At 44.1% G+C, this 27,247-nt stretch overlaps 1 protein-coding gene across 1 annotated transcript in view; it reads left to right on the plus strand.

Annotated features, from left to right (window-relative positions):
- Positions 1-27,247, plus strand: part of HUWE1 (HECT, UBA and WWE domain containing E3 ubiquitin protein ligase 1) — a 138,630-nt gene that overhangs the window by 95,961 nt on the left and 15,422 nt on the right. Inside the window, exons 45-67 of the mRNA XM_054713817.1 lie at positions 1,475-1,642; positions 3,127-3,272; positions 3,686-3,749; positions 4,893-5,107; positions 9,723-9,934; positions 10,341-10,523; positions 14,191-14,363; positions 14,711-14,859; positions 15,603-15,678; positions 16,515-16,613; positions 17,186-17,319; positions 17,502-17,670; positions 19,090-19,318; positions 19,956-20,134; positions 20,580-20,669; positions 20,835-20,989; positions 22,552-22,597; positions 24,032-24,319; positions 25,277-25,532; positions 25,696-25,826; positions 26,331-26,545; positions 26,633-26,921; positions 27,059-27,161. Of these exons, the coding sequence (XP_054569792.1) occupies positions 1,475-1,642; positions 3,127-3,272; positions 3,686-3,749; positions 4,893-5,107; positions 9,723-9,934; positions 10,341-10,523; positions 14,191-14,363; positions 14,711-14,859; positions 15,603-15,678; positions 16,515-16,613; positions 17,186-17,319; positions 17,502-17,670; positions 19,090-19,318; positions 19,956-20,134; positions 20,580-20,669; positions 20,835-20,989; positions 22,552-22,597; positions 24,032-24,319; positions 25,277-25,532; positions 25,696-25,826; positions 26,331-26,545; positions 26,633-26,921; positions 27,059-27,161 (3,769 nt within the window). The remainder of the gene's footprint in view (positions 1-1,474; positions 1,643-3,126; positions 3,273-3,685; positions 3,750-4,892; positions 5,108-9,722; positions 9,935-10,340; positions 10,524-14,190; positions 14,364-14,710; positions 14,860-15,602; positions 15,679-16,514; positions 16,614-17,185; positions 17,320-17,501; positions 17,671-19,089; positions 19,319-19,955; positions 20,135-20,579; positions 20,670-20,834; positions 20,990-22,551; positions 22,598-24,031; positions 24,320-25,276; positions 25,533-25,695; positions 25,827-26,330; positions 26,546-26,632; positions 26,922-27,058; positions 27,162-27,247) is intronic.

Here is a 27,247-nt window from a genome sequence, read left to right on the forward strand (position 1 = left end):
ATCTCTGTGAGAAATACCAAGGATTGTCCTTGCTTTCCATGAACTCATCTTAGTGTGGCATCAGGGCTTACATACAGTGAATGGCTTATAGATTGAATGGTAGTTGAGGAACAGACAGACAGCTGACTCGTGATACAGAATGAAGTATACAATATCCTCAGTATATTCTGGCCAAAAGTGTTTGGCCCATATTTAATTTTGAGGAAAGAACTAGACATAAATTGTGAGACATTCTATAAGAAAACTGGCCTAGATTCTTTTCCAAAAATATAAATGTATTGAAAGGAGGAAAATGCAAGGATCTCCTAGGTCAGTGATAGCGAACCTATGACACACGTGTCAGCACTGACACGCATAGCCATTTCTGATGACACGCGGCCACATGCTGAGGATGAAACATTTGCTGCTCCTGAGGATGAAACATTCGCGACTAGAGTCTTGGAGTTAGTTTTTTCCTCAAAGTGACACACTACCCGAGTTATGCTCAGTTTTTTGGCCAAGTTTGACACACCAAGCTCAAAAGGTTGTCCATCACTGTCCTAGGTAAAAGACTAGCGAGATCACCACCAACAACCTTGATGGGATTGTGGACCAAATAAGAGAGATTTGGAGAAATTTGAATACTGACTGATATTAGATAATATAGTTGTGTCTGTGTTAAATTTCCTGGGTGTTACAATGGTTATGTCGGAAAATATCCTTGATGTTACGTGTATGGGTAGATATATTTAGAGGTAGACAAATGATGATTCTATATGAAAAGTATATGGATATTTATTTACTAACCTTTCAATGTTTCTGTAGGTTTGTGGGTTGTTGTTTTTTTTTAATAAAAAGTTGGGTGGGGAGCTAATTATTTTGGGTACCTCAGTGTGCCTGACCCTGTGCTGGGCATGTATGGTCTCATTTAATCCTTATGTTTCAAAAATGAGAAATTTGAGGTTTCTTGGAAGTAATTTGGCCATGATCTTGTAATAGAATTGGATTTTAACCCTTTGCACTCGCTTGCTTTTTTTTCGATTTCTTTATTCTACTCGGGATTTAATTTTTTAAATACCCCAGATTTTACAAAGCGCTGCAGTAGAATAAAAAGCAGGAGTTTCTTTTCATACAAACTTATTTATTTGGATTTTTTTATACTTCAAATTATTGGTACATTCAAAGAGTATAAAAAGAGCTGCTACCGATGCTAACCATGTCGAGTCACACTCGACATCCGAGTGCAAAAGGTTAAAACCAAGTCTCCCCAACTCCAAAGCCTGTGCTCGGTTACCATTTGCTACAGCTGTATTAAATCCTGTGGTAATTGGGGAAGGTAAAAGGCAGATATTCTGATAGGCTGCTTGGACATTGGAAATGACCTCCTGTCCCAAGCTTATATATATTATGTAAACCTCCTTCTAAGTTTTTATCAGTAACCAAATGTAGGTACCAGTTCACTATTGACTGATTTTTCTGTCTCACTTTGGCTTAGCTTCAGATGATGAATTTGAGAATCTTAGAATTAAAGGTCCTAATGCTGTCCAACTGGTGAAAACAACCCCTTTGAAACCCTCACCACTGCCTGTCATTCCTGATACTATCAAGGAAGTGATCTACGACATGCTGAATGCCCTGGCTGCATACCATGCTCCAGAGGAAGGTATGTGGCTAGCCCACCACAGGAGGCTGAGCACTTTGCCTGGGTCATTTCAACCAATTCATGTCTTAGTGAACACTCATTGTATGCCCATCCTCTGGGAATCAAGATGAATGAGCCACACGGTGCCCTTCTGTAAAGAAGCTAATAGTAGTATAGTATGACAGATGCTGAAATAGTGGTGAGTCCTAGAGCAAGGCACCTGACCTGGTGGAGGTGGGGCCTGAAGGGAAGTTTCTTAAAATAACTGTTTTCTGGAAGAAGTCTTGAATGATAAAAATAAGGAGATTACCAGAGTTCCATCCTATGAAAGAAAGTACATCCCATCCAGTGGGGGAAATGAACAGTGATTAAAAAATAAGAGCATCTTGTTAGCAGGTTGAAAATAAAATACCAAGAAGTCTTGCCGGGCCAGTGTGGCTTGGTGGATTGAGCGTCCCATGTACCAAGAGGTCACCGGTTCGATTCTCAGGGCACATGCTCAGGTTTCGGGCTCGATCGATGTTTCTCTTTTGCATCGATGTTTCTCTCTCTCCCTTTCCCTTCCTCTCACTAAAAAAAATCAATTAAAACACATTTAAAAATAAAACACCAGGTAGTCTCTTAATGTGTTCATTCTCAAAAACAAAACATCTTTATTACCCAAGAAGTTGGGAACAATATTAGAAGATATAGCTAGGCTTCCTGGCCTTTGAGACCACCTCCTCAATCCATCTTTATTCCTAGTTAAAATGCTGCATATAATTACTGGGAAACTCCTGAATAGATTGTTTGAACCCAAGGTTTCATTACAGTGAGATTTTTCTGGGTTTTATTCAGGACATACTTATTTGATATGTCCCACGGGATTGCCAAAAAGTGATGAACACTGCCTTTAATAAGTCAAGAAAATGTGGGTCTTATGTGCTTTTCATCCATACAGCATTCTGATGCAGAGCTCCTAGCTTCTACACACACAGAATCTTTAACCAATTTTATATATCCCCCCCCCCAAAATAAAAATAACAATTTAGCTATTTAGCTATAGTAACCACTTATTGACCTTTCCACTGCACTAGACATAATACTAGGTATGTTAATTGAAGCTTAGTGTAGTGACAGCTGAGGAAAGTGAGGAGACTAAGTAAATTGCCTCTGGTCACAAAACTAGTTAGTCATAGAACAAGGCTTTTAACCATGCTGTCTTGGTTGCACAGCAGTTTCTCAATTAAAATCATTTCATAATAAGATTGATAAGATGCCTTAGGAACTTTACTCTTGTTTATGTCAAGCAGCCTGTGGTAAAATTGATTTTATTAACATCATTTTTGTATAAAGTCCCAAAACCTATCAACAACATTAAGTGAGGATTTATTGTACTACATCTAGCAATATGACTATGTAAACAGTTGTGGCAACTTGAAGCGGAATTGTCCAAGCTACCAAATAGGCATTACCATTGCACAATTACAGAAGAGTTTTGTTTTTGTTTTGTTTTGTTTTTCTAGCAGACAAATCTGATCCTAAACCTGGGGGTATGACCCAAGAGGTTGGCCAGCTCCTGCAAGATATGGGCGATGATGTATACCAGCAGTACCGGTCACTTACTCGGCAGGGCAGTGATTTTGATACACAGTCAAGTTTTTCCATTAATGTAAGTCAGTTCCAACTTCCTACCTTCCTTTTCCAATATGTGTGTGTTCTCAGTATTTAGAGTTATGCCAGGGAAATGTCAAAGGTATTAATTTTGATCTATCTGTAAATTATATGTTGCCTAAAAATGAAGATAAAATTAGGGTACCTTTGGGATTTTCTTTTCATTCCTTGGGTTGGAAATGTTTTCTTAATGCATTTTTCATTCTCCTCTTTTCCCCCAATCTCCCAGTCACTTTATAATGATGACTTCCCACAGATCATAATAGCATGTGGGGGAGAGAATAAGTGGTTAAAAGATCAGCCAAAGAGAATATGTAGCATTTACAGCCAGTACCCTGGGAAGGAGTCCTACCATTTGGGGATGGCTGTCTTTGAAATTAACAATGGCTCAGGAGTTTTCTTCTTCCATAGAGTCAGGTCTTTGCTACAGATGGTTCTTCCACTGAGACAAACACACCTGGGGCATCCCAAGAAGGTAATGGTTTGTTTTTTTCCCTCTTTCGTTTGAATTTCTTGAGGGTGTCCTGGACAGGGAGTCAGAGAATACAAGCATAATTGTAAAGTTTACTTGTTTAAGTGAGCTTTCTCAAGGTTGAGTTCAGTGTTCTGTAAATAAAGAGTTTCTACATGCTAAAGTTAGTGGAACTGTGACTTAACTAACCCAGTAATGGTTGCTATGGTAATATTCTTTTGTTGTACTCTTTAAACCATCCCATATATTTTTTGATGGCTTCCATGTTGGCTTATAGAGCTTTGGTGCCAATGGCAGTATTCTAGTTATATGCTGGATTCTTGCCCCCAGCAGTGTCAGCAGAGTCCATTGGCTACTCGCCAAGAATTAGAGAAATGTCATGTGGAAACAATTCTAATGAGACCTTTTATGAACTGTTTCTCCTTGGATAGGCAAGATCTTTGAGGTCTAAGGAGACATTAAACTTAATATCTAATAGTGAAAAAAATTTAAGAGGCTATTAACTGGTAAAGTATTGGTTAGCTCATTTTGGTGGACTTACTGCCCATCTATAGTATGGGTGATAGTAATGTTATTCAATGGAGGCAATAGGTCCTTTATGTAGCAGACTATAGTAGACATCAAAATGAATCTGATTCATCCCCTGCACTTAAAGAATTTTGCGTAGTGATGGAAACCTGCAACCATTATGATGTAAAGTGATTATGCTAGCATAAAGTATAGTGGGCACGTGATGTAATAGCAACTTACATGGATGAGATAGAGGAAATCAGCATTTTAGCTGAGCTAAATAAGTAAATGTGTGCTAAGCAGACGTGGGAAGGAAGAGGTAAAAGAGTGAGTACACAGGCATGTTTGGAGAGCTATTAGTACAGTATTTCTGGAGCTTAAGGTTATATATAAGAGGAGGGAAGGTGGTAGACGATGTGTGAACAGTTGGGCAAAGCCTCCCTGGTGTACTATATCCACAGACCATGTCTAAGACCTGGGTCGTCCGACCTTTCTGTCCTTCCACTGCAGTGTGAGAAGGGCATTCAAGTTGTACCAGTGACCTAAAGTGGAGAAGTGGTTTTCTTTCCACTGAAGGCTTGTTCTCACCAATATTCCAGTGTGGAATTGAACTGGTGTTTGGCTCTTTCTCAACAGCTTCAACTCCAGAGGAGTCTCGAGATGGGAAAAAAGATAAAGAAGGGGACCGAGCCTCTGAAGAAGCCAAACAGAAAGTCAAGGGCAGCAAACCTTTAATGCCCACCTCCACTATTCTTCGTCTTCTGGCAGAGTTGGTGAGGTCCTATGTTGGTATTGCTACCCTGATTGCCAACTACAGCTACACTGTGGGCCAGTCTGAGCTGATCAAAGAGGTAATGCTTTCAACTTCTGCTTAAGACTTTATACTGTTGTCATTGGATACCTGCTATGTGTTAGATGCTTTACTAGGAACCTATGCATGTTAGCCCAATGATAAGAGAGGCAGAGGCCTCTCAAGACACATTAAAGTGCGAGGCCTTTTTTTCCATAATGTGGAGCCATCAGGCTCACTGCAGGGAGTGAGTTGCTGCAGTTTGTTAATTTGTTTTGTGGAATATCGCTTGGTCTGCATTGTAGAGACTGTAAAAGGCCAGATTGGAATCAGAGAGAGCAGTTAGGAATCTGATTCAGTATAATCTAGGTAATACGGGATCTTGGTGAAGTTGAGGGGGGTCAGGGAGGTAGTTGAAGAGATGTGTTAAAGGTAGAAATGGACAAGAATTGGATTTGGAGGATGAAGGTGAAATCAAGGACTCAGATATTTCATGGCTTTTTATTCCTCTTACTAGTGGCCCGGTGTACTAAATTTGTGCACGGGGTGGGGGTGTCCCTCAGCCCGGCCTGCACCCTTTCCAATCTGGGACCCCTTGAAGGATGTCCTACTGCTAGTTTACAGGGATCGGGCCTAAACCGGCAGTGGGACATCCCTCTTGCAATCCGGGACTGCTGGCTCCTAACTGCTCGCCTGCCTGCCTGCCTGCCTGATTTCCCCTAACCACTCTGCCTGCTGGCCTGCTCGCCCCCAACTGCCCCTTTCTGGCCTGCTCACTCTAAACTGGACCCCCCTCCCCCGCTATCCTGATCACCTCCAATTGACACCCACTGACATCCTGCTTGCCCCCAACTGGCCCCTCTGCTGGTCTGCTTACCCCCAACGGCCCTACCCCCCACCAGCCTGATCACTCACAACTGCCGTCCCATCCTGGCCTAATCACCCACAACTGCCGTCCCCTCTTAACCTCTAACCGCCTCTACCTCAGCCCCACCACCATGGCTTTGTCCAGAAGAACGTCCAGAAGGTCTCCTGGAAGGTCTCCCAGTCTAATTAGCATATTACCCTTTTATTAGTATAGATAGAGGCCTGGTGCATGGGTAGGGGCCGGCTGGTTTGCCCTGAAGGATGTCCCGGATCAGGGTGGGGATTCCCTTGGGGCATGGGGTGGCCTGGTGAGGGGCTGAGTGCCGTTTTCATGCTGGTCAAGCCCCCCAGTGGGGACCCTCACCCCGTGGGGGGTGTGGCCAACCTGGGTGAGTGGCTGAGGGCTGTTTTCAAGCTGGCCACACCCCCTTTATCTTCTGTAATTGAAGCTTTGTAGCCTTGAGCAGACGCCAGGGCGGGTGGGAAGCTTGGCTTCCTCCATCGCCAGGGGCAACCTAAGCCTCCTGCTTGCCCCAGCTCCGTGGCTGCCGCCATCTTTGTTGGGTTGATTTGCATACTCGCTCCTGATTGGCTGGTGGGCATAGCAGAGGTACGGTTAATTTGCATGTTTCTCTTTTATTAGTGTAGATGTTAGAAGAAATGGTTTGAAGAGAAAATGTGGAATTTGAGAGGTATCCTGTGGGTCACTTAAGTAAAAGTGTCTAGGGGACAGTAGAAGAAACCAAACATATGAGAATATTGGTGTTTAGCTTTTGGATGTACTCACATCTATTCAAAGATACCAGATGTGGTAATAACAGTAATACAAGTCATATTTTATATATCCTGATAGAGAAATATCTTCAGGTTACATTTTTCAAGTGAGAGAGCACTTTAAGAAACTATATCATGGTCCATCTGGTGTGACTCAGTGGTTGAGCATCAACCTATGAACCTGGAGGTCACTGTTGGATTCCCATTCAGGGCACATGCCTGGGTTGTGGGCTCGATCCCCAGTAGGGGGCAAGCAGGAGGCAGCCAATCAATGATTCTCTCTCATTATTTATGTTTCTCTCCCTCTTTCCCTACTTCTTTCCCTCCCCCTTCCTCTCTGAAATCAAGAAAAATATATTTTTTTAAAAAAATAAGAAAGAAAAGCAAATGTTTAGTGGGGAAAAGAAAAGACACTGTATCATGTTTTCATATATGTGAAGGGGTGCCTAAGGAGGTTTTTTCATAAAGGGGACCTTGTTTTGGGGGTCAAATATAACAATCTTTTTATCCATTAATTAATGTTAGACAATTGGGTAGTTTTCTATTTGGAAGTATTAAAAATAGAGCCTGCTACAGTCATTCTTACACATGTTTTGGTAAACATATATAAGCATTTCTGTTGGATGGTATATGCCTAGGAGTAGAATTGCTGGTCTGTTCAGATTTACCAAATGGTGCCAAAAGTTTTCCAGAGTGGTTGTATCAATTATATTATTGCCGGCACAGCACATGTGGGAGTTCAGATTGCCATTACTCGGTATTTTTCCTTTTTTATTTTTTATTTTAACCATTCTAGTGTGTTTGTGACGGTATTGCATTATCATTAAAATTTCCTTGTCTTTACTGGCCATTTGGATATGAAGATGAAGTGTTTAAGTCTTTTCTTGTTTTCTATTGAGTTCTTTATATGTTTTGTATATGAGTTCTTTGTGGAATATATGTGTTAAATATACATTAGGCATTTATTTCAAAGTTTTCACTCATTTATGCAAGTTGTAGTTATAATAGCATTACTTGTGGAATAAGACTATTGCAAATTTATTAAAAATCTGCTTAATATATGTCAAGTAACCCACTGGTACTGGGTACTCATAGGTGCTTTACTGATAATCCTCATCTCATCACTGAAAGGTTGTTGGTAGTTCTCCCCTTAATAGAGAAGAGAGAAGGCTAAGAGAGGTCATTAACTTGCCTAAGGCCACACTTCAGAGTAGCAGGACTAGAATTGAAACCTAGGTCTGATTCCAAATCCTTTTTACTCAATTATATTGCTTTCCCAAATTATGAAGTTTTTTTTCCAGTTTTTAATAACGTCACAAAAATTATTTACACTTTTATTCAGAATACTGTTTAACTTTCATTTTAGTCACTCCTGGGAAATTTTTTAATTCTAATAGTTGTATTAACAAGGCCATCTTATCTAATTTTCCAGACTCTAGAATTCTTCGCTGCATTTTTTTATTGAGGTAAAATTCACATGAAATTAAGCATTTTCAAGTGTACAATTTAGTAGCATCCTATATAATAAAGGCCCAGTGACCAAATGGCGGGATGACCAGAATGACAGATCACCCAGTCACTATGACTCGTACTGACCACCAGGGGGCAGATACTTAACGCAGGAGCTGCCCCCGGTGGTCAGTGCACTCCCACAGTAGGAGTGCCACTCGGCTGACTGGGATGAGTGATGCTCCCACAGCGGGCCGATCCCTGTAGGCCATGCCCCCCACCAGTGCACAAGTCCCATGCACCAGGCCTCTAGTTTAGTGTATTCAGTTGTGCGGCCATCATCTTATTTGGTCCCAAAATCATCAGTGCATTTTGACCCAAATCTGCTTGAATGACAGCAGAACTAAGTTTTCTTTTTAAGATAAGAAAATATTGGGGGATACATCATTGTTAGAGGGAAAAGTCTGACTATTTTCTTCCTTGTTGTTGGGCCTTTTTTGCTATTTTAAGTAATCCTGCATTAAATGTTTTTGCATATCCATATCTATGATTGTGCCATTTCTCATTCAATCCCTGCCAATTTCTAGCCCAGGGTCCTGGGCACATTGTAGATGTCGGTAATATTATAATTTAACTAGAGGCCCAGTGCACAAAATTCGTGCATGGAGCGGGGGGGTGGGGTTGTCCCTCAGCCCAGCCTGTACCCTCTCCAATCTGGGACCCCTTGTGGGATGTCTGACTGCCCGTTTAGGCCTGATCCCACCAACATCCCTCTTGCAATCCAGGACTGCTGGCTCCCAACCACTCACCTCCCTGCCAGCCTGATTGATGCCTAACTGCTCCCCTGCCAGGCTGATTGCCCCTAACTGCCCTCCCCTGCCGGCCTGGCCACCCCTAACTGCCCTCTCCTGTTGGCCTGGTCACCCCCAACTGCCCTCCCCTGCCAGCCTGGTACCCTCCCAACTATCATCCTGTGAAGGCCTGGTACCCCCCAACTGCCCTCCCCTACAGGCCTGGTCCCTCTCAACTGCCCTCCCCTGCTGGCCTGATCACCCACAACTGCCCTCCCCTGCCAGCCATCTTGTGGCGGCCATCTTTGACCACATGGGGGCAGCCATCTTGTGTGTTGGAGTGATGGTCAATTTGCATATTATCTCTTTATTATATAGGATTGAATACTGAAAGGATTATAGCACTCAGTTAGGAATCAAGATTTGAATCCTTGCCATTGACTAAGTCCTTTGTGCAAGTCACATTTCTTTGGGCTTCATATTGCCCATCTGTTAGATGGGGAAAATATTGGACTGCATTAACTCTTATAGGTTTGCTATGAACAGTTCTATTTAAATATCACACATAAAAATGTTTTAAGAAATGCCAAGTAACATCTAAATGAAGATGTGAATGGGACTTGGGAGCATAAATTCTGGATTTGCTACTCACTTAGCTTGTACCTTTAAGCCTTGGTTTTCACATCTGGCTGGGTGACTTCAAGAATCAACTCTGTGTGAGTATACCTTGTTCATGTACAAACGATATGGCATAACTGTGCTTGTGAGTAAATGTCATGATTAATGACTTTTCAGGACTGCAGTGTGCTAGCTTTTGTCCTGGACCACCTCCTCCCACATACCCAGAATGCAGAAGACAAGGACACGCCTGCCCTGGCCCGCCTATTCCTCGCAAGCCTGGCTGCTGCAGGGAGTGGCACAGATGCCCAGGTGGCCCTTGTGAATGAAGTAAAAGCAGCCCTGGGACGGGCACTGGCTATGGCTGAGAGTACAGAGAAACATGCCAGGTAAAATTCATGCCTGACTTAGTGCTGGTAACCAGTAGCATCCCCTTACTTTATTCTTGGCCTACTGGATTTCTTGCATTTGAACAAGAGTTCTGTATATTATACCAGCACTGTATATTCTCTGGTTCTCTCAAACTGATTACATTGGGAGTAGGTGGGTAAACAACTTAGAGAAAACAAAGGACTGTTTTCATTCTTTAAGCAAGAGCAGGTTATTCAGTCTTATTTTTTAAATTACATTTAAAGAGTGAAGAATGCTACCACCCAAGGAGTAAGTTTTCATCTATTTCGTTGTTACTTTTAGGAAGTAATAGAACACAGGAGGGTTATCTGGGGCAAGTTAGTGAAGATGTGGTCTAAGAACACGCTATATTCATGTGATAGAGATGTCAAACTTCTCTCCCAGGCTTCAGGCAGTGATGTGTATCATCAGTACTATCATGGAGTCCTGCCCCTCCACGTCCAGTTTCTACAGCAGTGCCACAGCCAAGACCCAGCACAATGGCATGAACAATATCATTCGACTCTTCCTGAAGAAGGGACTGGTTAATGACTTGGCCAGAGTGCCTCACAGCCTGGACCTGTCCAGGTAAAATCATTTCCAAGCTCCAGTCCCAGGCTGTTGCCCTCTCTTTAATCATGCTGCTTACGTCTCCATTTGCCTAATATTTCATATTTTCTTGCCAGCTGAGTAGTGAACAGCCAGTGTGATAGGAAAAGTTTCGGTGTATGTGGGAACCTGAGTTCTTAGTATTGTGGCTTTTAAGCAAGGCACTTTCTGTTTTTAGGCCTTAGTTTTCTCATTTACTGGAAACTCAAGAGTTGGACTGTATCACTAATTTTTTTCCCCCAAGCTTCCCCCCTTTAATTAAAAATAACTTTTGCCCTAACTGGTTTGGCTCAGTGGATACAGCGTCGGCTTACGGACTGAAGAGTCCCAGGTTCAATTATAGTCAAGGGCATGTACCTTGGTTGTGGGCTTGATCCCCAGTAGGGGTGCGTGCAGGAGGAAGCTGGTCGATGTTTCTAACTCTCTATCCCTCTCCTTTCCTCTCTGTAAAAATCACTAAAATATCTATTTTAAAAAAAAGTCTCAAAATATTTTTTTAAATAAGTAAAAATAACCTTTTATTTTAAGATTATATGTGTATCATAAGAATACAGATGAGTGAAAATAGACACCATATTCCTGCCACCCAGATACCACTGTTGTTATATATCTTTCAGTGGTTTTCTTCACATACATAAATAAAACTATAAATGCTATTGTGAAACCTTAGGTAGGGTGGGTTTGTTTTTTGTTTCTGTTTTTATTCATTTGTTGCTGTTTTTTTAGTATCTACCTTTCTATGTAAATAAAGTTTCATCCTATCTAAAGCCCAAATCTATATTCAAAATTTTTGTCCAAACCAGAATTCAATTATGGACCTTGCATTACATATCTGGTTGTATCCCTTGTAACTACTCTAACAAAGGTCCTTAATTCATTCTTTAAATCTTTATTTTATTGCTGTTGTTCATGACACTAACTTGTTGAAGTGACTAGGCCAGCTGTCCTGCAGTGTCTCACTTTCTGGATTTGGCCCATTTGATACCTTGCAGCATAGTTTAATTTGGTCCTTTAATCCCTGTTTTTTATAAACCTCTTGTTAGAGCTAGAGACTTAATGGAGCAATGTAAATATTATTGGCTAGGATATATCATAGATGGTATACATCTTATTGTATAATCTGTGTTGTTACTTTGGCACTGTACAAATATCTAGTTCCCTATCAACCATATACTTAATTAATGTTCTTAACACCAGTTGATAATCTTTGCATGCGCCAGTTAATTTCTCTGGGGGCTATCAATGACAGCTTTCTAATTTCTATCATTTCTTCTATATTATTAGCAGGCATTTTTCTATGATTTAGCCTCAGTTAAAGAGGGAAAATTTGGTTATCCTGACCTAGACTAACCAGTTGTTAACATTCTGTACTGTTTGCTTTAATCACCCTCTCCCATCCCCTTTTCAAGAGATGAATGGGAGGTGAATCATTTGAAATTCATGCAAACAACTTGTTCCTTAACCTCTGAATACTTTAGCATGTTCTCCTAAGAGCAAACATTCCCTTATATGATAGTACTCAGCATCTATCCTAATATATAAAAACCCAGGGTCGCCAAGACCGGTTTGGCTCAGTGGATAGAGCGTCAGCCTGCGGACTGAAGGGTCCCAGGTTCGATTCCGGTCAAGGGCATGTACCTTGGTTGTGGGCACATCCCCAGTGGGGGGTGTGTAGGAGGCAGCTGATCGATGTTTCTAACTCTCTATCTCTCTCCCTTCCTCTCTGTAAAAAATCAATAAAATATATTTAAAAAACAAAAAAAAACAGGGTCTGTAACAGCCGATTGAAGGCTCGACCAAACACCAGAAGTCAGTCCTGCAGTCAGTGCTGGGTCTCCACAGCAACCCAGCACTGACTGCCAAGGGGGCTGCGGATCAGGCCCGGAGAGAGAGGCAGGGTCTGATCTGCAGCCTCCGTGGCAGCTGTTGATCAGCCATTGCCTTTCTCTTTCTCTCCGGGCTTCGCCAGCAGCCGCGCCTCTGTTTCTCTCTGGGCCTCCACAGGAGCTGCTGATCAGGCCCAGAGACGCTGACTGGCATAGAAACCGACCAATCAGAACCAAATCTGGGTGAACTGTGAGGAGCCAATGGCTGCCTAGAAGGCAGAGCTTTTGACGCTGACTGGCATAGAAACAAACCAATGAGAACCAAATTGGCCGGCAGGGGAGAGCAGTTGGGGGCGAGATCAGGCTGGCAGGGGAGGGCAGTTAGAGGCAGGCAGGCAGAGGGGTTAGGGGCAATCAGGCAGGTAGGCAGAGGCAGTTAAGGGAGATCAGGCAAGCAGGGAGGTGAGTGTTTAGGAGCCAGCATTCCCAGATTGCGAGAGGGATGTCCGACTTCCACTAGTCTATATATATAAAAGCCTAAGCTACCGGCCGACTGGTAGCTATAATGTGCACTGACCACCAGGGGGCAGATGCTCAACGCAGGAGTAGAAACCACAGGCATGGAAACATAGGACAGACTGATGAATCTCACAGGGAAGAGAGGTGGAGGGAGGGCAGTAAGAGATTAACCAAAGATCTTATATACATACTAGAGGCCCCAGTGCATGGATTTGTGCACTGGTTCGGTCCCTCGGCCTGGTCTGCACCCTCTCGCTATCCAGGACCCCTCAGGATGTTGGAGAGCCTGTTTCAGCCTGATCCCTGCATGCCAGGCCGAGGGACCCCACCGGTGCACGAATCCGTGCACTGGGCCTCTAGTATGTTTCATATTCATATATCCCCAATTATTTCAATTATGTCTTTATAGCCCAAAGGAGAGCATTTTGATCCAGTGAGCATCACTCAGTTGACATTTGGTTGTCACAGGCTCCTTGTTTTTGTTGTTTGTTTTTTTTATTTCTATTTTTTATGGTAACTTGACTGTTTAGAAGAGTCCAGAGAGCCAAATGTTTTATAGTAATATCCCATAATCTGAATTTGTCTAATTGCATCTTTATGGTTAGATTTGGGCTAACCTTTTTTGGCAAGAATAGTATGTAGGTGATATTTGTTCTTATTGTATCACATCAGGAGACATGTAATGCCAATTTGTCCTATTGGTGATGCTAAGTTTGATCGCATAGTTAAAGGTTACATTTCCCCTTTGTAACATTGTATCAGTAAGTTATCTGTGAGGTGATGCTTTTGAGCTCATAAAGATCATGTGAATATCCTGTGCCCTAAAGATTTCTGAAGGTTTACTTCATTGTCACTTGCTGTAGCTCATTTCTTTGGTGTGTTTTTTAATCTTTATTGTTGAAAGTATTACAGATGACCCCTTTTTTCCCCTAAAGATTTTTAACTCAATAGTTTTAGCATTCATTGGTGAGCCTTGCCTAGATCATTTACATTGCTGGTTGCAAAATGATGATTTTCTGATTCTCTTATTCCTTTGTATTAGATGACATTCTTATAGGTTCTTCTTATGATTAATGTTTTATAAGTACAATAATTCTTTTTGATGCTCAGATTATCTCAAATTTGGCCTGTAGTAAGGACCTCATTAATTTTTTAAGTGTCTTCTAGGACAACAGTATGTCCCAAGCTCGCCTTGTACCTTCCATGACCCATTTTTGGGATAATTGTAGTATGGTGAGCATTGTTGCCTTTTAGTGTGGATTTCTGTGTTCACTCCATCTCTGTGTCTTCCTTTATCCCAGCCCCAACATGGCCAACACAGTCAATGCTGCTCTGAAGCCTTTGGAAACACTTTCCCGGATTGTGAACCAGCCCAGTAGCCTTTTTGGCAGCAAGAGTGCTTCTAACAAGACCAAAGCTGAGCAGGATGCCCAAGGAGCTACTCAGGACTCCAATAGCAACCAGCAGGACCCAGGTAGGGAATCGGAGCAAATGGACTGGAGTGCTGACAGGGTGGGCATAGTTGTTTTATGGGCATCACAACTGTTCTGGCTTGGTATTGTTTCCCTGGGAACTTGCTGGCCTTCCAGAGATCTGTCATAGTGGCGTGGGAATCTGCCCCACAAAGAATTGCTTAAAATTGCAGCCTTATTTGGCTGTCCTCACACGTAGCCTTGTCTTTTCCTTTGTCACCCATTCATTTATTCTCTGAGAACTTGTAAACTTGCCCAGGGAAGGGACCTTACTGTCTTCACGCTTGCCTCATGGTGCCTTGCACATAGGCACCCTTTGATTATTTTGCTGGTTGGTTGATTGTTTCAGGCGAGCCTGGGGAAGCAGAAGTGCAGGAGGAGGATCATGATGTCACTCAGACAGAGGTGGCAGATGGGGATATCATGGATGGGGAGGCTGAAACCGACTCAGTGGTGATTGCTGGGCAGCCTGAGGTGCTCAGTTCACAAGAGATGCAGGTAGGGAGGCAGATCACCCAGCATAACCCTTTTGCGGCGCTGAACCAAAACCCCCAAGTGATGTGGGTGGGTGAGTACTTTAGATCCTTGCTGCAATGCTGTCTGCTTTGTAAAGGAGCACAGATGATGTACTTAGTAGATGCTCAGTAAATGTATTTGGATTGTATTAAATGATGGGTGGGAGGGGGGGCAGGATGCTATGTACTATGATATGGAATCGATCCCAACGAGAAAACTTCGGCACAGGTGAAATGTTGATGTAGAGAGCTGGCTTTTGGGCCCAGGGTCTTTGATTTACTTGGCTCTGGTATTAATGGAAGCTCCTTAACATTACCGCCATTCCTATAGCACCAGCTCTCACTGAGGTGTTCCAACAGTAGTCTTGTAACAACCCTAAAGAAAGCATTGTAATTTCTGGAGCTGGTAGCAGTGGTAAGAAATCGGGCCTACAGTCCTAAGCTGCTAGTTCTAAGGAGATATGCATGTATTCCTGGACAGTATAAAGACTAACCTGGTCTCAGATCGCTGGGATGGATCCATTTGAAGGACATTCTGAGTGTGGATTGGCAGCACGTGGTAGTTTTGTGCTCTTAGCACCACCAAGTGTGTGGTATTTATATAACACCTTCTGTCACACGTTATCTTAGAAATACATGCTCCCTTGCTGGCTTTTTTTTTTAGGGTTTCAGCGCTAGCACAATGATAGACTTGTGTGCATCTATATATGTTCTATTTCTCTCCAGGTTGAGAATGAGCTGGAGGACCTGATAGATGAGTTGCTTGAGAGGGATGGCGGATCTGGGAACAGTACAATTATAGGTGAGAGCCCCAGAACTGAGTAAAGCCTCTTCCTTTGCCTCAGTCTCTCTTGGGAGGACCCTTTTTCTCATCATCTGCTTGCTCAGCTCTGCCTAAGGGCTCATAGCCAGCCTAGATTGCTGCTTGTCTTGATGTTGACTGTCTTACAGATGAAAAATTCACAATCCATCTACAGACCTGTGGTGGGTCTGAAGTGTTGCCTATGTGGGGGAGGTGGTGGGGGTGGCCATCAGTATAGATGATACATCAGGCACATTAAGAGTGTTTATTATTCCTGGAGGTCTAGAGTAGGCTATAAAGGCTGTAGGGTGAGAAAGTGCTTTCCTTTCAGTTCTTCAGCAAAATTCAGGGGCTTTCTGCCTCTGAGTCTCAGTAGTGTAAAAAAAAAAATGATCATTCCCTAAGGGTAGCCCTTTTTACCACTGAGAGGGAAAACGGCTAAGTACCCTACTGTCATCTGGCTCCAAGGGTATATGTATTACTTTTTTTATTTTATTGCTGAAAGAAATCAAATGAGTAGTGGACGTAGACAAGTATTTTTAAATTTCACCAGGCTTTTTCACACCCGTTATCCTCTGTGGTTTTACAATTAGTGGAATTGGCAAGGCAGATGTGATCATCCCATTTTACAGATGAGGAAACTGAGACTCAGACTGGTAAAGTGACTGGCCAAGCTCAAGTAGATAGTCAAAAGCAAGAGAACCTAGGTCTTCTCCCTCATCTTTAAAAAAAAAAAAAAGGATGTCTGCTGGGTGTACATAGCTACTTTAGGCACACCCAATCTGGAAAGGGGAGTCCTCTGTTGTTCAGTGAAGGCTCTGCTCTGTAACCTTCAGTGAGCAGAAGTGGAGAGGATGAATCACAAGAGGACGTGCTGATGGATGAAGCTCCTTCCAACCTCAGCCAAGCTTCCACCTTGCAGGCCAACCGAGAAGGTGAGAGTGCCGAGGCCGGAAAGGCCTCCCTTCTTGCCCTGCACGTCTGACAGATACTACACTAGGGTTTTCCTGGAGGCAGCTGCCCCAATGTGCAGAATAAGGAAGCATCTGTCTGCATGCGCTGACATACACCATCCACTTTATCCTCAGCCAGTTTTTCAAATAACATGTTACTACTACTGCTTGCCCAAAAGTTTGTCACTTCTTACTTGGTTCGCTTTCTTCTCACCTACCTGCTATCATCGCTCCCGATTCCCTCTTACCAATAGGATGCAGTCAGTAGCAAAGTAGGGCTGGAAAGGCAAGGGGGCACCAGCAGACTTGGCCAAGTCCTAGACCATGGCTCTTCAAACATCCACATTCAGCCACCCTGCTCAGCATTTGATGCATTGAGTAGCACTTTCAGAAAATCAGGGCTGGCTCACTTAGTCTGTATATCACCCCAGATCTGGTTCTTCCTCTCCTAGAGTCAGATACCACATCGCCTTCCCACTCAATCTGCTGGCCTGCACAGTAGCCTGTTTTCTAGCTACTCAGTATAGTCCTCCAATGTGCTCCCTTTGTTTTAGATTCCATGAATATCCTGGACCCTGAGGATGAGGAGGAGCACACTCAGGAAGAGGACAGCAGTGGCAGTAACGAGGATGAGGATGATAGTCAGGATGAAGAGGAGGAGGAGGAGGAAGATGAGGAAGATGATCAGGTGAGGGGGGACTGTGTTGGGTTGGTTCAGACAACCTCTTCCATGGGAACACAGAGCTGGAGAAAACCAACAGCCTGGGTGGCTAGCCTCAGCGCCTCCCTCATGTGCAAATGTGGCCATGACACCAGGCTTCAGAAAATCCTTACCCCCAGCAATTCTCCATCTCCTATTTTCCCCTTAAGGAGGATGATGAAGGTGAAGAGGGAGATGAAGACGATGACGACGATGGCTCTGAAATGGAATTGGATGAGGATTACCCTGATATGAACGCTTCTCCCTTGGTCCGATTTGAGCGCTTTGACCGGGAGGATGATCTCATCATTGAGTTTGACAACATGTTCTCCAGTGCTAGTAAGATACAGGGGCTCAGCTGGGTTTTATCTCTTGATTCTTATACCCTTCTTTAGGGTAAGCCAAACAGTGAATGAAGCAGAGCAGCTATCAATCCTGATAGATAGCACTTCTTTTCCTGTGCCAACTTCCTGGGGCAAGGGATATCTGAATCCATCTCTCTCAATAAGTGTATGCTTAGCAGAAAGAATAGTGAGAGGCTCTTGTTCTCTCCACCTCAGTAAACAGGCAGCTATTTTAGAGCCTGGACAACTTGATTTGCTTGAATTTTATAAAAAATGGGATACCAAGGCTGACTGCGTCAGGCACCCTGCGGTAACAAGGCATTCAATAATCTTTATTTCTAACACTGGATCTTGAGAGTTTGGGTGGACGCCTTTGAGCTTGGCATTGGGGAGTAGATTTGAGCACATTCACTTTGTTCATCAAGGATGCATCTTTTCGGAGGAGAGAGTGAATCTCTTCCCTCCTCCCCCATCAACATCACAGTTCCCTTTGAGCATCGAGTTCTTAAAATCAACCTGTCTTGAGAAGGCAGCTCTTAATACCAAATCATAAGCATGATATAGCAGAAAAGACTGTTCTGGTGGGTTGTCTTGGCCGAGTAGTCTCTTACCTCTTTGAGCCTCAGTTTGTCGCCTGTAAATGAAAAGTTTGCAAAGGAAAAAAAAAATGGGTTGGATTACATGATTTTCAAGATACCTTTTATTCTGTGATTTTGTTTGCATTTTTGTGATTTGCTCTTACCTCTTTGAGCCTGTTTGTTGCCTATAAATGAAAAGTTTAAAAAGGGGGGGGAAATGGGTTGGATTACATGATTTTCAAGATACCTTTTATTCTGTGATTTTCTTTTGCATTTTTGTGATTTGCGTCAATCTTCCTTATGTTGAACCTTTGTTCATTCAATAAATTGATCAAATATTTGAGGAATGCAAAGAAAACAGCCCTTTTCCCTCATAGGAGCTTATGATTTATTAGGAATTATAAATAAGCAGGAACTATATTGTAATATGGTAAGAAAGCACAGAGTAAATGGTTAGTAAGCCAATCTGTAGAGTCAGAGGAAGTGATATATAAGCCAAGAACAAGAGAGCAGGTGAAGAAGAGGGAGAGGACTCTTCGAAGTGGAGGATGCAGCATGTTGCTGAGGGGCCTGGAAGTATCACTGTGGCTATATATAGTGTGGAGAATGGATTGGGAGAAGGTACTACTTAGGAGGCTGTTGAAGTATTTAGGTGAGAAATGGTGGCATAAGCTATGGTAGTGTCAGTGATCATAGATGAGTTGTGGGAATGAGGGAGAAAGGACAAAGCTCAGGTTTCCGTGTGAGGAAGTAAGGCCCAGGAGACATGGTTCTGCTTGAACAATCATGGAAGGAAAATTTTTTTGGCACTGACCCCTTGCATATTGTCCTTGCAGCAGACATCCCCCCATCCCCAGGAAATATCCCTACCACCCACCCACTGATGGTTCGCCATGCAGACCACAGTTCCCTGACATTGGGAAGTGGCTCCTCTACAACACGTCTCACCCAGGGCATCGGGCGCAGTCAAAGGACCCTAAGGCAGCTGACAGCCAATACAGGCCACACCATTCATGTTCACTACCCTGGGAATCGCCAGCCCAACCCGCCTCTCATACTTCAGAGGTGAGTTACAAAGGTTGTTGGGCTCACTGGGCTTCAGCATTGTCTTAACCTGGAGGGAGCAGTTCATCACTTAATGCTCTCATCACACACACCAATAACATATTTGTCCCATTTCTTTGTAAACTATTTGTGTAGCCTTTTGGGGAATGCCAACTTGTATAACATGTTCTTTTGCTTTCAGTGTATTCACTAAGCAACCATTAAGCATCTCATATACCAAGCACTTAACACTTTAGATATAGACAGAACATGATTCATGCCCTAGGGGTTTAGTGTTTAGTGTTTCTTTCACTTCTGAAGTTACTTTTAAGTAGTTTTAGAAATGAAAGAAAGGTGTCTTAACGGTCATTGTACAAACTACAGTGAGTATGCAAGGGAGACATTATACCCTAACACAGTTCCTACATTATCAGCGACACTCATCCTGTGCCAGAAACTGTGGACTATGTGCAACTTCAGCCTGAATAAAGTTCACAAACTGGTGGAGCAGTTACACGAAAGTAACTTCGACTTATTTGTTGTGTGATCCGTCCATAAGAGTGTTACGCATTTCGAGAGGATGCAGAAAGGGTCGCACAGTAATAAGTTGAAGGGCCCCGATGTACAGTGACCATGGCATTCCACCATCACCCTACAGGTTACTTGGTCCCTCTGCTGCCGCTGACATCCTTCAGCTGAGCAGCAGCCTTCCCTTACAAAGCCGGGGCCGGGCCCGCCTCCTGGTGGGCAATGATGACGTCCACATTATTGCCAGGTCTGACGACGAACTGCTGGATGACTTTTTCCATGACCAGAGCACAGCTACCAGCCAAGCAGGCAAGTTTGTATGATGCATTTTTGTCAGATTCTACTTTTTCTCTGCTGAGGGAAAGCAGCACAGTATCTGCCCTGTCTCGAAAAGCCTCATTTTATAATAGAAGCCAGAACTACTCAGTGACTTAGCCAAGGTAACAAAAATTTTACTTTTCTAAATATATTATTATTGATTTCAGGGAGGAAGGGAAAGGGAGAGAGAGAGAGATAGAATCATCAATGATGAGAATCATTGATCGGCTGTCTCCTGCACACCTCATACTGGGGATTGAGCCCTCAACCCGGGCGTGTGCCCTAACCAGGAATCTGTGACCTCCTATCTCTGGTACTTATGATGTGCCAATATTTGTGACAGACACTGGGTCCTATTAGGAAAATACTGTGATTTTATTTTTTTAGTCGACACATGACAAGACCAAGAGTCTCACTCTCCTTTGTTCCTCTACAGGGACCCTGTCCAGCATCCCCACAGCCCTGACCCGCTGGACAGAGGAATGTAAAGTCCTCGATGCTGAAAGTATGCACGACTGTGTTTCAGGTGTGTGGTGATAGCTTAGTTATCAGGGCAATAGTGAGCCCTCCAGTGCTGAAACAAGTACATGGAAAGTGGTTTCCCTGGTTCTCTGAGGCCACAAGCTCTGCCTCTTTGGTTCCTTGCTCCACCTCCCCTGTGTAGCCTCTGATCTTTGCTTCTTTGATCCAGTTGTTAAAGTGCCCATTGTTAATCACCTGGAATTCCTGAGGGATGAGGAGCTGGAAGAAAGGCGAGAGAAACGGAGGAAACAACTGGCTGAGGAAGAAACAAAAATAACTGACAAAGGCAAAGAAGATAAGGAGAACAGGGATCAGAATGCACAGGTGATTCCTAAGGGCTGGGAAGATTCATCTTTGGCTGTGTCTGTCTGTCTTAACTTTCTATGATTTTGACGTACACACGGCACCAAGAGTCATTGTAGAAGCCTTGGATGTTCACATTGAAACTGAGAATTTGCTGTACATTCACATGGGTTGTTTTTTTTTTGGGGGGGGGGGCGGGTTCAAACCCAGAGGGGAAATAATTTCTCCAGGGTCTTACTGGGGAAAACGAGTCAGAACCAGAGCAGCTCCTGACTCAGCGGTCACACTATGTAGTCTCTACCTTTAGTTACTGCAACTGGGCAAAAAGAATGACCTTTACTATAACCATGCTCTTGGTGATTCAGTTCCATTTGTCTTGGTAGATTTCCTTACCAAGTGTTGGGGCGGGGGGCTTACCAGATAACCCCATTCCTTCATCTGCTTAGGCTTCAGAGCAGAGAAAATGTTTTTACCCTGAACCCCCATCACCACATATCATTTTCTAGGGCTCAAAATGTCTACCATGATTGTGGTTTAGAAAAAAGCTAGCTACCTACCTTTTTCTGAAATTTCTGGAACCTCCAACAGTGTAGCTTTAAAATACATGAATTAAAAGCTAATCTGTATACTAAAAGCCTAGTGACCATTACAGTGGAACGACCAGAATGACCGGTCACTATGACGTGCACTGACCATCATGGGGCAGACGCTCAACGCAGGAACTGCACCCTGGTGGTCAGTGCGCTCCCACAGCCGGAGCACTGATCAGCCAGCAGCCGGGCTCAAGGCTAGCAAGCGCAGCGGTGGTGGCGGGAGCCTCTCCCACCTCTGCAGCAGTGCTAAGGAGCAGCGAGCCAAGCGGTAAGGAGCGAGCAGATGGGTGGATAGGATGGAGCCTAAACCGGCAGTCAGACATCCCCCGAGGGGTCCCAGATTGAAAGAGTGCGCAGGCAGGGCTGAGGGCCCCCTCTTCCCCCGCATGAATTTCATGCATTGGGCCTCTAGTAGAAATATAAAGAAATTAAAAGACTTCAGTGAAACACTTTATTATACCCTACTCAGCAGTTAGGGTATCTGATGGATTAAAAAGAAGGATATTGTAATGTTCAGTTATTAAGAAATATATTTGTATAGGACTTTTACCTAATAAACAGTAATATTGTTTTAAACACATAAAAATGGATAGAAAATTAGCAAGTCTGGCATGTAATTGAAAAAGCTGAAGTGGACAAAATGAGCCCAGGGAAGGAAAATACATATAGATAAAACTTTAAGAAATTCTTGCTAGTCTCATGATTGTGTTCAGGTCATGTCCTACGTCCAGCCTAGCTCTAAAGTGGTTATTATCCTTCTCATTCTTTAGTCAGCCATCTGGCAGTTCCCACTTATCCCCAAACCATCTCTAAACATGAGTATGTATTAGAGAAATTGGAGATATATTTGCACACTTAAGTATTCATCTTCCATTCAAGCCATTGAACTCATAGATGGCATGTGTGTGTGTATGGGGGAGGGGTGGCTATTACAGTTGAGCTCTAGTGTGTTTGCAGAGTACCACATTGGTCTGTCCCTTCTCTTTGCAGTGTGCTGCATCTAAGACAAATGACTCTACTGAACAGAACCTCTCAGGTAACTCTCCCTTCCTCTTCCTCTTCTTTCTAATTGGTTGGTTCTTTCTCCTGACCCTTCCAAGTAGCTGGCCCAGGGGGCTGAAGATGAACACTGGTGCTCTGTGGGATGAGGTAGTAGATTGTATAGTTTTAGGGTCATACCCCATCTTGGAGATAACTATACAGTCTACTGTCTTTCTCACGGTGGTACACTTCCCCTTCAACGTGCTCTGTTCAGCTTCTCGTTCTGATTATGCTGTGTAGCCTTCTGGCATGTGTAGTGAGGCAATGTGTCTTGTCCCCTTTGGTGACCCCCATGGCTCCCAAATGCCACTCTTCAATGGAAATGAAAAAATAAGGGAGGTTTAATGAGTTTTTCAGGAAGCTGAATTTATCCAACTTATAAATGAGTATTTTTCAATAGCGATTACGTCCTAAGTCCTTTGGTATTGAAATACTTTTATGAAATGATATTATGGGATTTTTTTCTTAGCTAAACTAAAAGTCGGTAACCCTAAGTTAGTCTCTTTTTACTTTTTGCATTCTATGTAAATTTTACCAGTCTGTGGAGTTAAAAGTCTAGGAACGTTATCTTGAGTAACCTGCTATTGGAGAAGGTAGCTTTGCGGGCTAAATGGTGTTACTATTATATGCTTTTTGTTCCTCCTAATCTTCTTAATGTCAGTAGCTATTTTGTGAGTCTGATAGGTCCATGTGGTATTCTATGTCTCCCCCACCCCTATTTCCTCAGAACTGCTTCCCAATACCTTCTGTCTCCTTTGGCACTTGAGTTGGGAAATGATTGTACCAAAGTCTACACAGTCTTTTTAAAAGCAGTGAAAGAGGGTAGGTGTCCTGGTGCCCTTAATTTAGCAAAAGATCTTTAAAAGGGTCTGTCATCCAATATTGTGACCTCTTGCCTACTGCCCTTACTAGAGGATTCTGCTCATGCCGGGGTGAGGTAGTAAGTTGTATTGTTGTGTGGGGTAAGGATTTAAGGCCCCAATAGAAGATAACTATACAACTTACTACTTTCCCTGGTGTGTGGCATATTCACACTTAGTCTTGGCACAGTTGCTTCCATCAGACAGAATTATAGATGTTCCTTGGATAATCAGGACTGGAAGAAAGGAGTGGTGGAAGGGGGCAGGTGATATTTAGAGTGGAGTAAATATAAAGTAACTTGAACTTTTCCCCCTTCTGGGGCACAGAAAGAATTTAAATTTTAGGCTCTACAAAGGGATCTCCAATTATTGGGACTAAGATAGCGCTGTGCCTTAGCCCTTATCCTGAATATACTAGATCAGCCACATGCTATTGCTATTGCTAGGGGGGAATCCTGCATCACTGGCTGGGTGGGATACTTGTCAAGCCATGTGTGTTGATTGAGTGGCTCCTCCGGTTCTTGGCTGATTGCCCTTTAACACATCTATTGTCATTCTTTCCGAGAAAGATGGGACTCCTATGCCTGACAGCTACCCAACAACCCCATCTTCGACTGATGCAGCTACATCTGAGTCCAAGGAGGCCAGTGTCACTCTACAGCCTTCACAACAGCAACCAGCACTCCCAGCTCCACCAGCCTTGGGAGAGATTGCTCAAGAGCTGCAATCCCCAGCTGGAGAAGGTGGAAACTCTGCACAGCTATTGATGCCTGTAGAGCCAGTGGAGTTGGGAACCACAAGGCCAAGTGGAGAAGGAGAAACGACTCAGATGGAGTTATCTCCAGCTCCCACTATAAGTGAGTACAGTTTCAAGGTTTTGGGGTGGGGGGCGTTAGTTCAGGAGGAGAAAATAGATACCTTTGTAGTTTCTCTTTCCTCTCTTACTTTAAAGACTTACTCAAGTAAGTCCTCAAATAGTAGAATCTTAGCTTGCACATCAGCTTCACTAGCTAAAGTTAAGATTTCTTGTCTTTGTTGTCAAGTGATTATACATCTGAGTGTCTAATGATACTAGTGATGATGCCAACAGTATATTGAGGTAATCACTCTGTTCCTAGGCTATCATGCTGGGCTTATTATTTAACTTCTTTTAAAATAACCCTCCAAAGTAGATGGTGTTATCTCGGTGAATAAACTGAAACTTAGAAGTGGAATAATTAGCCCAAGGTCAGTAAGTAGTTGAGCTGAGATTAAAACTCAGATCTGTGTGAGTAAAGCTTGCTCTCCTTCCATAGTTCTAGGGATGGCAAGCACACAACCCCACACATACAGCTCTCCCATCCTGGCAGACATCCTTTATCTCATGGCACTGTTTCCTATTGGTCTGAAATGGGGCCTCAAAATTCTCAGCAGTGTTCCAACAGGGCAAATTGAAACCTGTTTGCCATTGCTGCTCTATACTGTGCTGTCTGTGGAAAAACCTTAAGTTATAGGGGTTTTTTTTCCTTCAAAAAACGTTGTTTGTTGAGATAAATAGAACCAATATGCATATACAAATAGTGCCTGTGGGAAATCTGCAAGTGACAGAGGATCCCTTACCTGGGGTGCCTAGAAAAGATGTTTCACAGGCATGCCTGGAACCCCATAAATGTTCAACAGATGCTAGAAGGGACTTGAGCTGAGCCTATTAAAATAGATGCAGTTGAGGGGGAACACAGGCTACCATGGCGTGAAGACAAAGAAGTGAGAGGTCTGATCTGGCTGCTTCTTAATTCCAGGCAGAGATCTAACCTCTCCATGTGACTTCCTCCTAGCCTCTCTTTCCCCAGAGAGAGCTGAAGATTCTGATGCACTGACAGCTGTCAGCAGTCAACTGGAAGGCTCTCCCATGGACACCAGCAGCCTGGCTTCCTGTACCCTAGAGGAGGCTGTGGGTGAAACCTCAGCAGCTGGCAATTCTGAGCAGCCCACAGCAGGCAGCTCTACTCCTGGGGATGCCCCACCAGTTGTGGCAGAAGTGCAAGGCAGGGGTGATAGGTCAGGGGAACCTGCCCAGGCCACTGATAACAGGTAAGCATTATGTGAGCAAGAGGAGGGCAGGATGTGTTGGTGGGTATTTCAAGCCACATTCCTACTTGTTAACTAATGCATATGCTGAGAGGGGGGTATTGTAGGCATATTTTATAAACAGAAAACATGATACAGAGAACAACATGAAAATGATTTCCTTTAGCTCTACCCCTGCATCCTCTGAGAGTTCTTCCACCAGAGAGTCTGCTGTGGGCATTTCTGGAGGAGATTCCCAGGGAATCTTAGAAGAGCCACTGCCTTCAACAAGCAGTGAAGAGGAAGATCCCCTTGCAGGTGAGCCACATGTGAGCTCAGGCTATCCTGGGCTTGTTTCAGCTTCTTGTAGCCATTGGCATGGAAATGCCAACCAACCAAATGGTTCCATTCAGGTGGTTGGCAGGCATATGTATTGGAGGAGAACCAGCAGCAAGGGTCTGCTGAAACTGGGTAGTGGATTGAGCCCAGGCTTTGAAGTCAAACTGATCTTTGCTCAAATCCCCCTCTGCCACCTCCTGCCTTTAGGACCTGGGCCATTATGTAACTTCTCTGATCTTCTTGATACTGAGGGGTTGATAACTACATGATAGGTTCTTTATGAAGGTTATGTGACAATGTGCACACAGAACCTGGCACGGAACAAGAGCTATTTTGAGCCCGAGGAAGGTGGGTGGGCCTTTGCATGCAGTGAGGACAAAAGGCTGGCTTCTTCAAACAAGGCCATAGTTTCTTTCCTTCAGCTACATCTTGGGCATCAGTAGAGGTGTTGTGAGTTCCTGTACATCTTGCATCTCCCTTCAGGTATCAGTCTTCCCGAAGGTGTGGACCCCTCTTTTCTGGCTGCTCTGCCTGATGACATCCGCCGGGAAGTGCTCCAAAACCAGCTAGGCATCCGTCCACCGACCCGGCCTGCCCCCTCCACAAATAGCTCAACTCCTGCAGTGGTCGCAAATCCTGGCGTGACCGAAGTGAGCCCTGAGTTCCTGGCCGCCCTGCCTCCAGCCATCCAGGAGGAAGTATGTGAGCGGGAAACCGGTGGAGCCAGGCCGTCTGGCCATAGCTATCCCCACCGCCAACTCCATTGACTGTTTCTATTCAAATAGGTGCTGGCACAGCAGAGGGCTGAGCAACAGCGACGGGAGCTCGCACAGAACGCCAGCTCAGACACCCCCATGGACCCTGTGACCTTCATACAGACTTTGCCCTCAGACCTGCGCCGCAGTGTCTTGGAGGACATGGAGGACAGCGTATTGGCCGTGATGCCACCGGATATTGCAGCTGAGGCTCAAGCTCTGAGGCGAGAGCAGGAAGCCCGACAGCGGCAGCTCATGCACGAGCGGCTCTTTGGTCACAGCAGCACCTCTGCTCTCTCTGCTATTCTCCGAAGCCCCGGTATGGAGAGGAGGCAGTGGGAGGGCTCTGGAATGTCGAACTTTGACCACATGAGGCTCTGTTCTTTGCCTTTGCGTTACCTGGACCTCGCTCTCCACCCCTCTTCCCGATTTCAATTTCCTTTTCTTTCCTGCCAGCTTTCACCAGTCGCCTGAGTGGCAACCGTGGGGTCCAATACACTCGCCTTGCAGTGCAGAGAGGTGGTACCTTCCAGATGGGGGGTAGCAGCAGCCATAACAGGTACTTTTGTCTTTTTTCACCTTGCCGGACCACCTCTCCCATCTACAACTGGTCCAACTCCCTTAATGTGTAAGTGGAGAGGCTGG

The sequence above is a fragment of the Eptesicus fuscus genome, chromosome 1 (assembly GCF_027574615.1).
Source record: "Eptesicus fuscus isolate TK198812 chromosome 1, DD_ASM_mEF_20220401, whole genome shotgun sequence".
Classification (NCBI taxonomy): domain Eukaryota; kingdom Metazoa; phylum Chordata; class Mammalia; order Chiroptera; family Vespertilionidae; genus Eptesicus; species Eptesicus fuscus.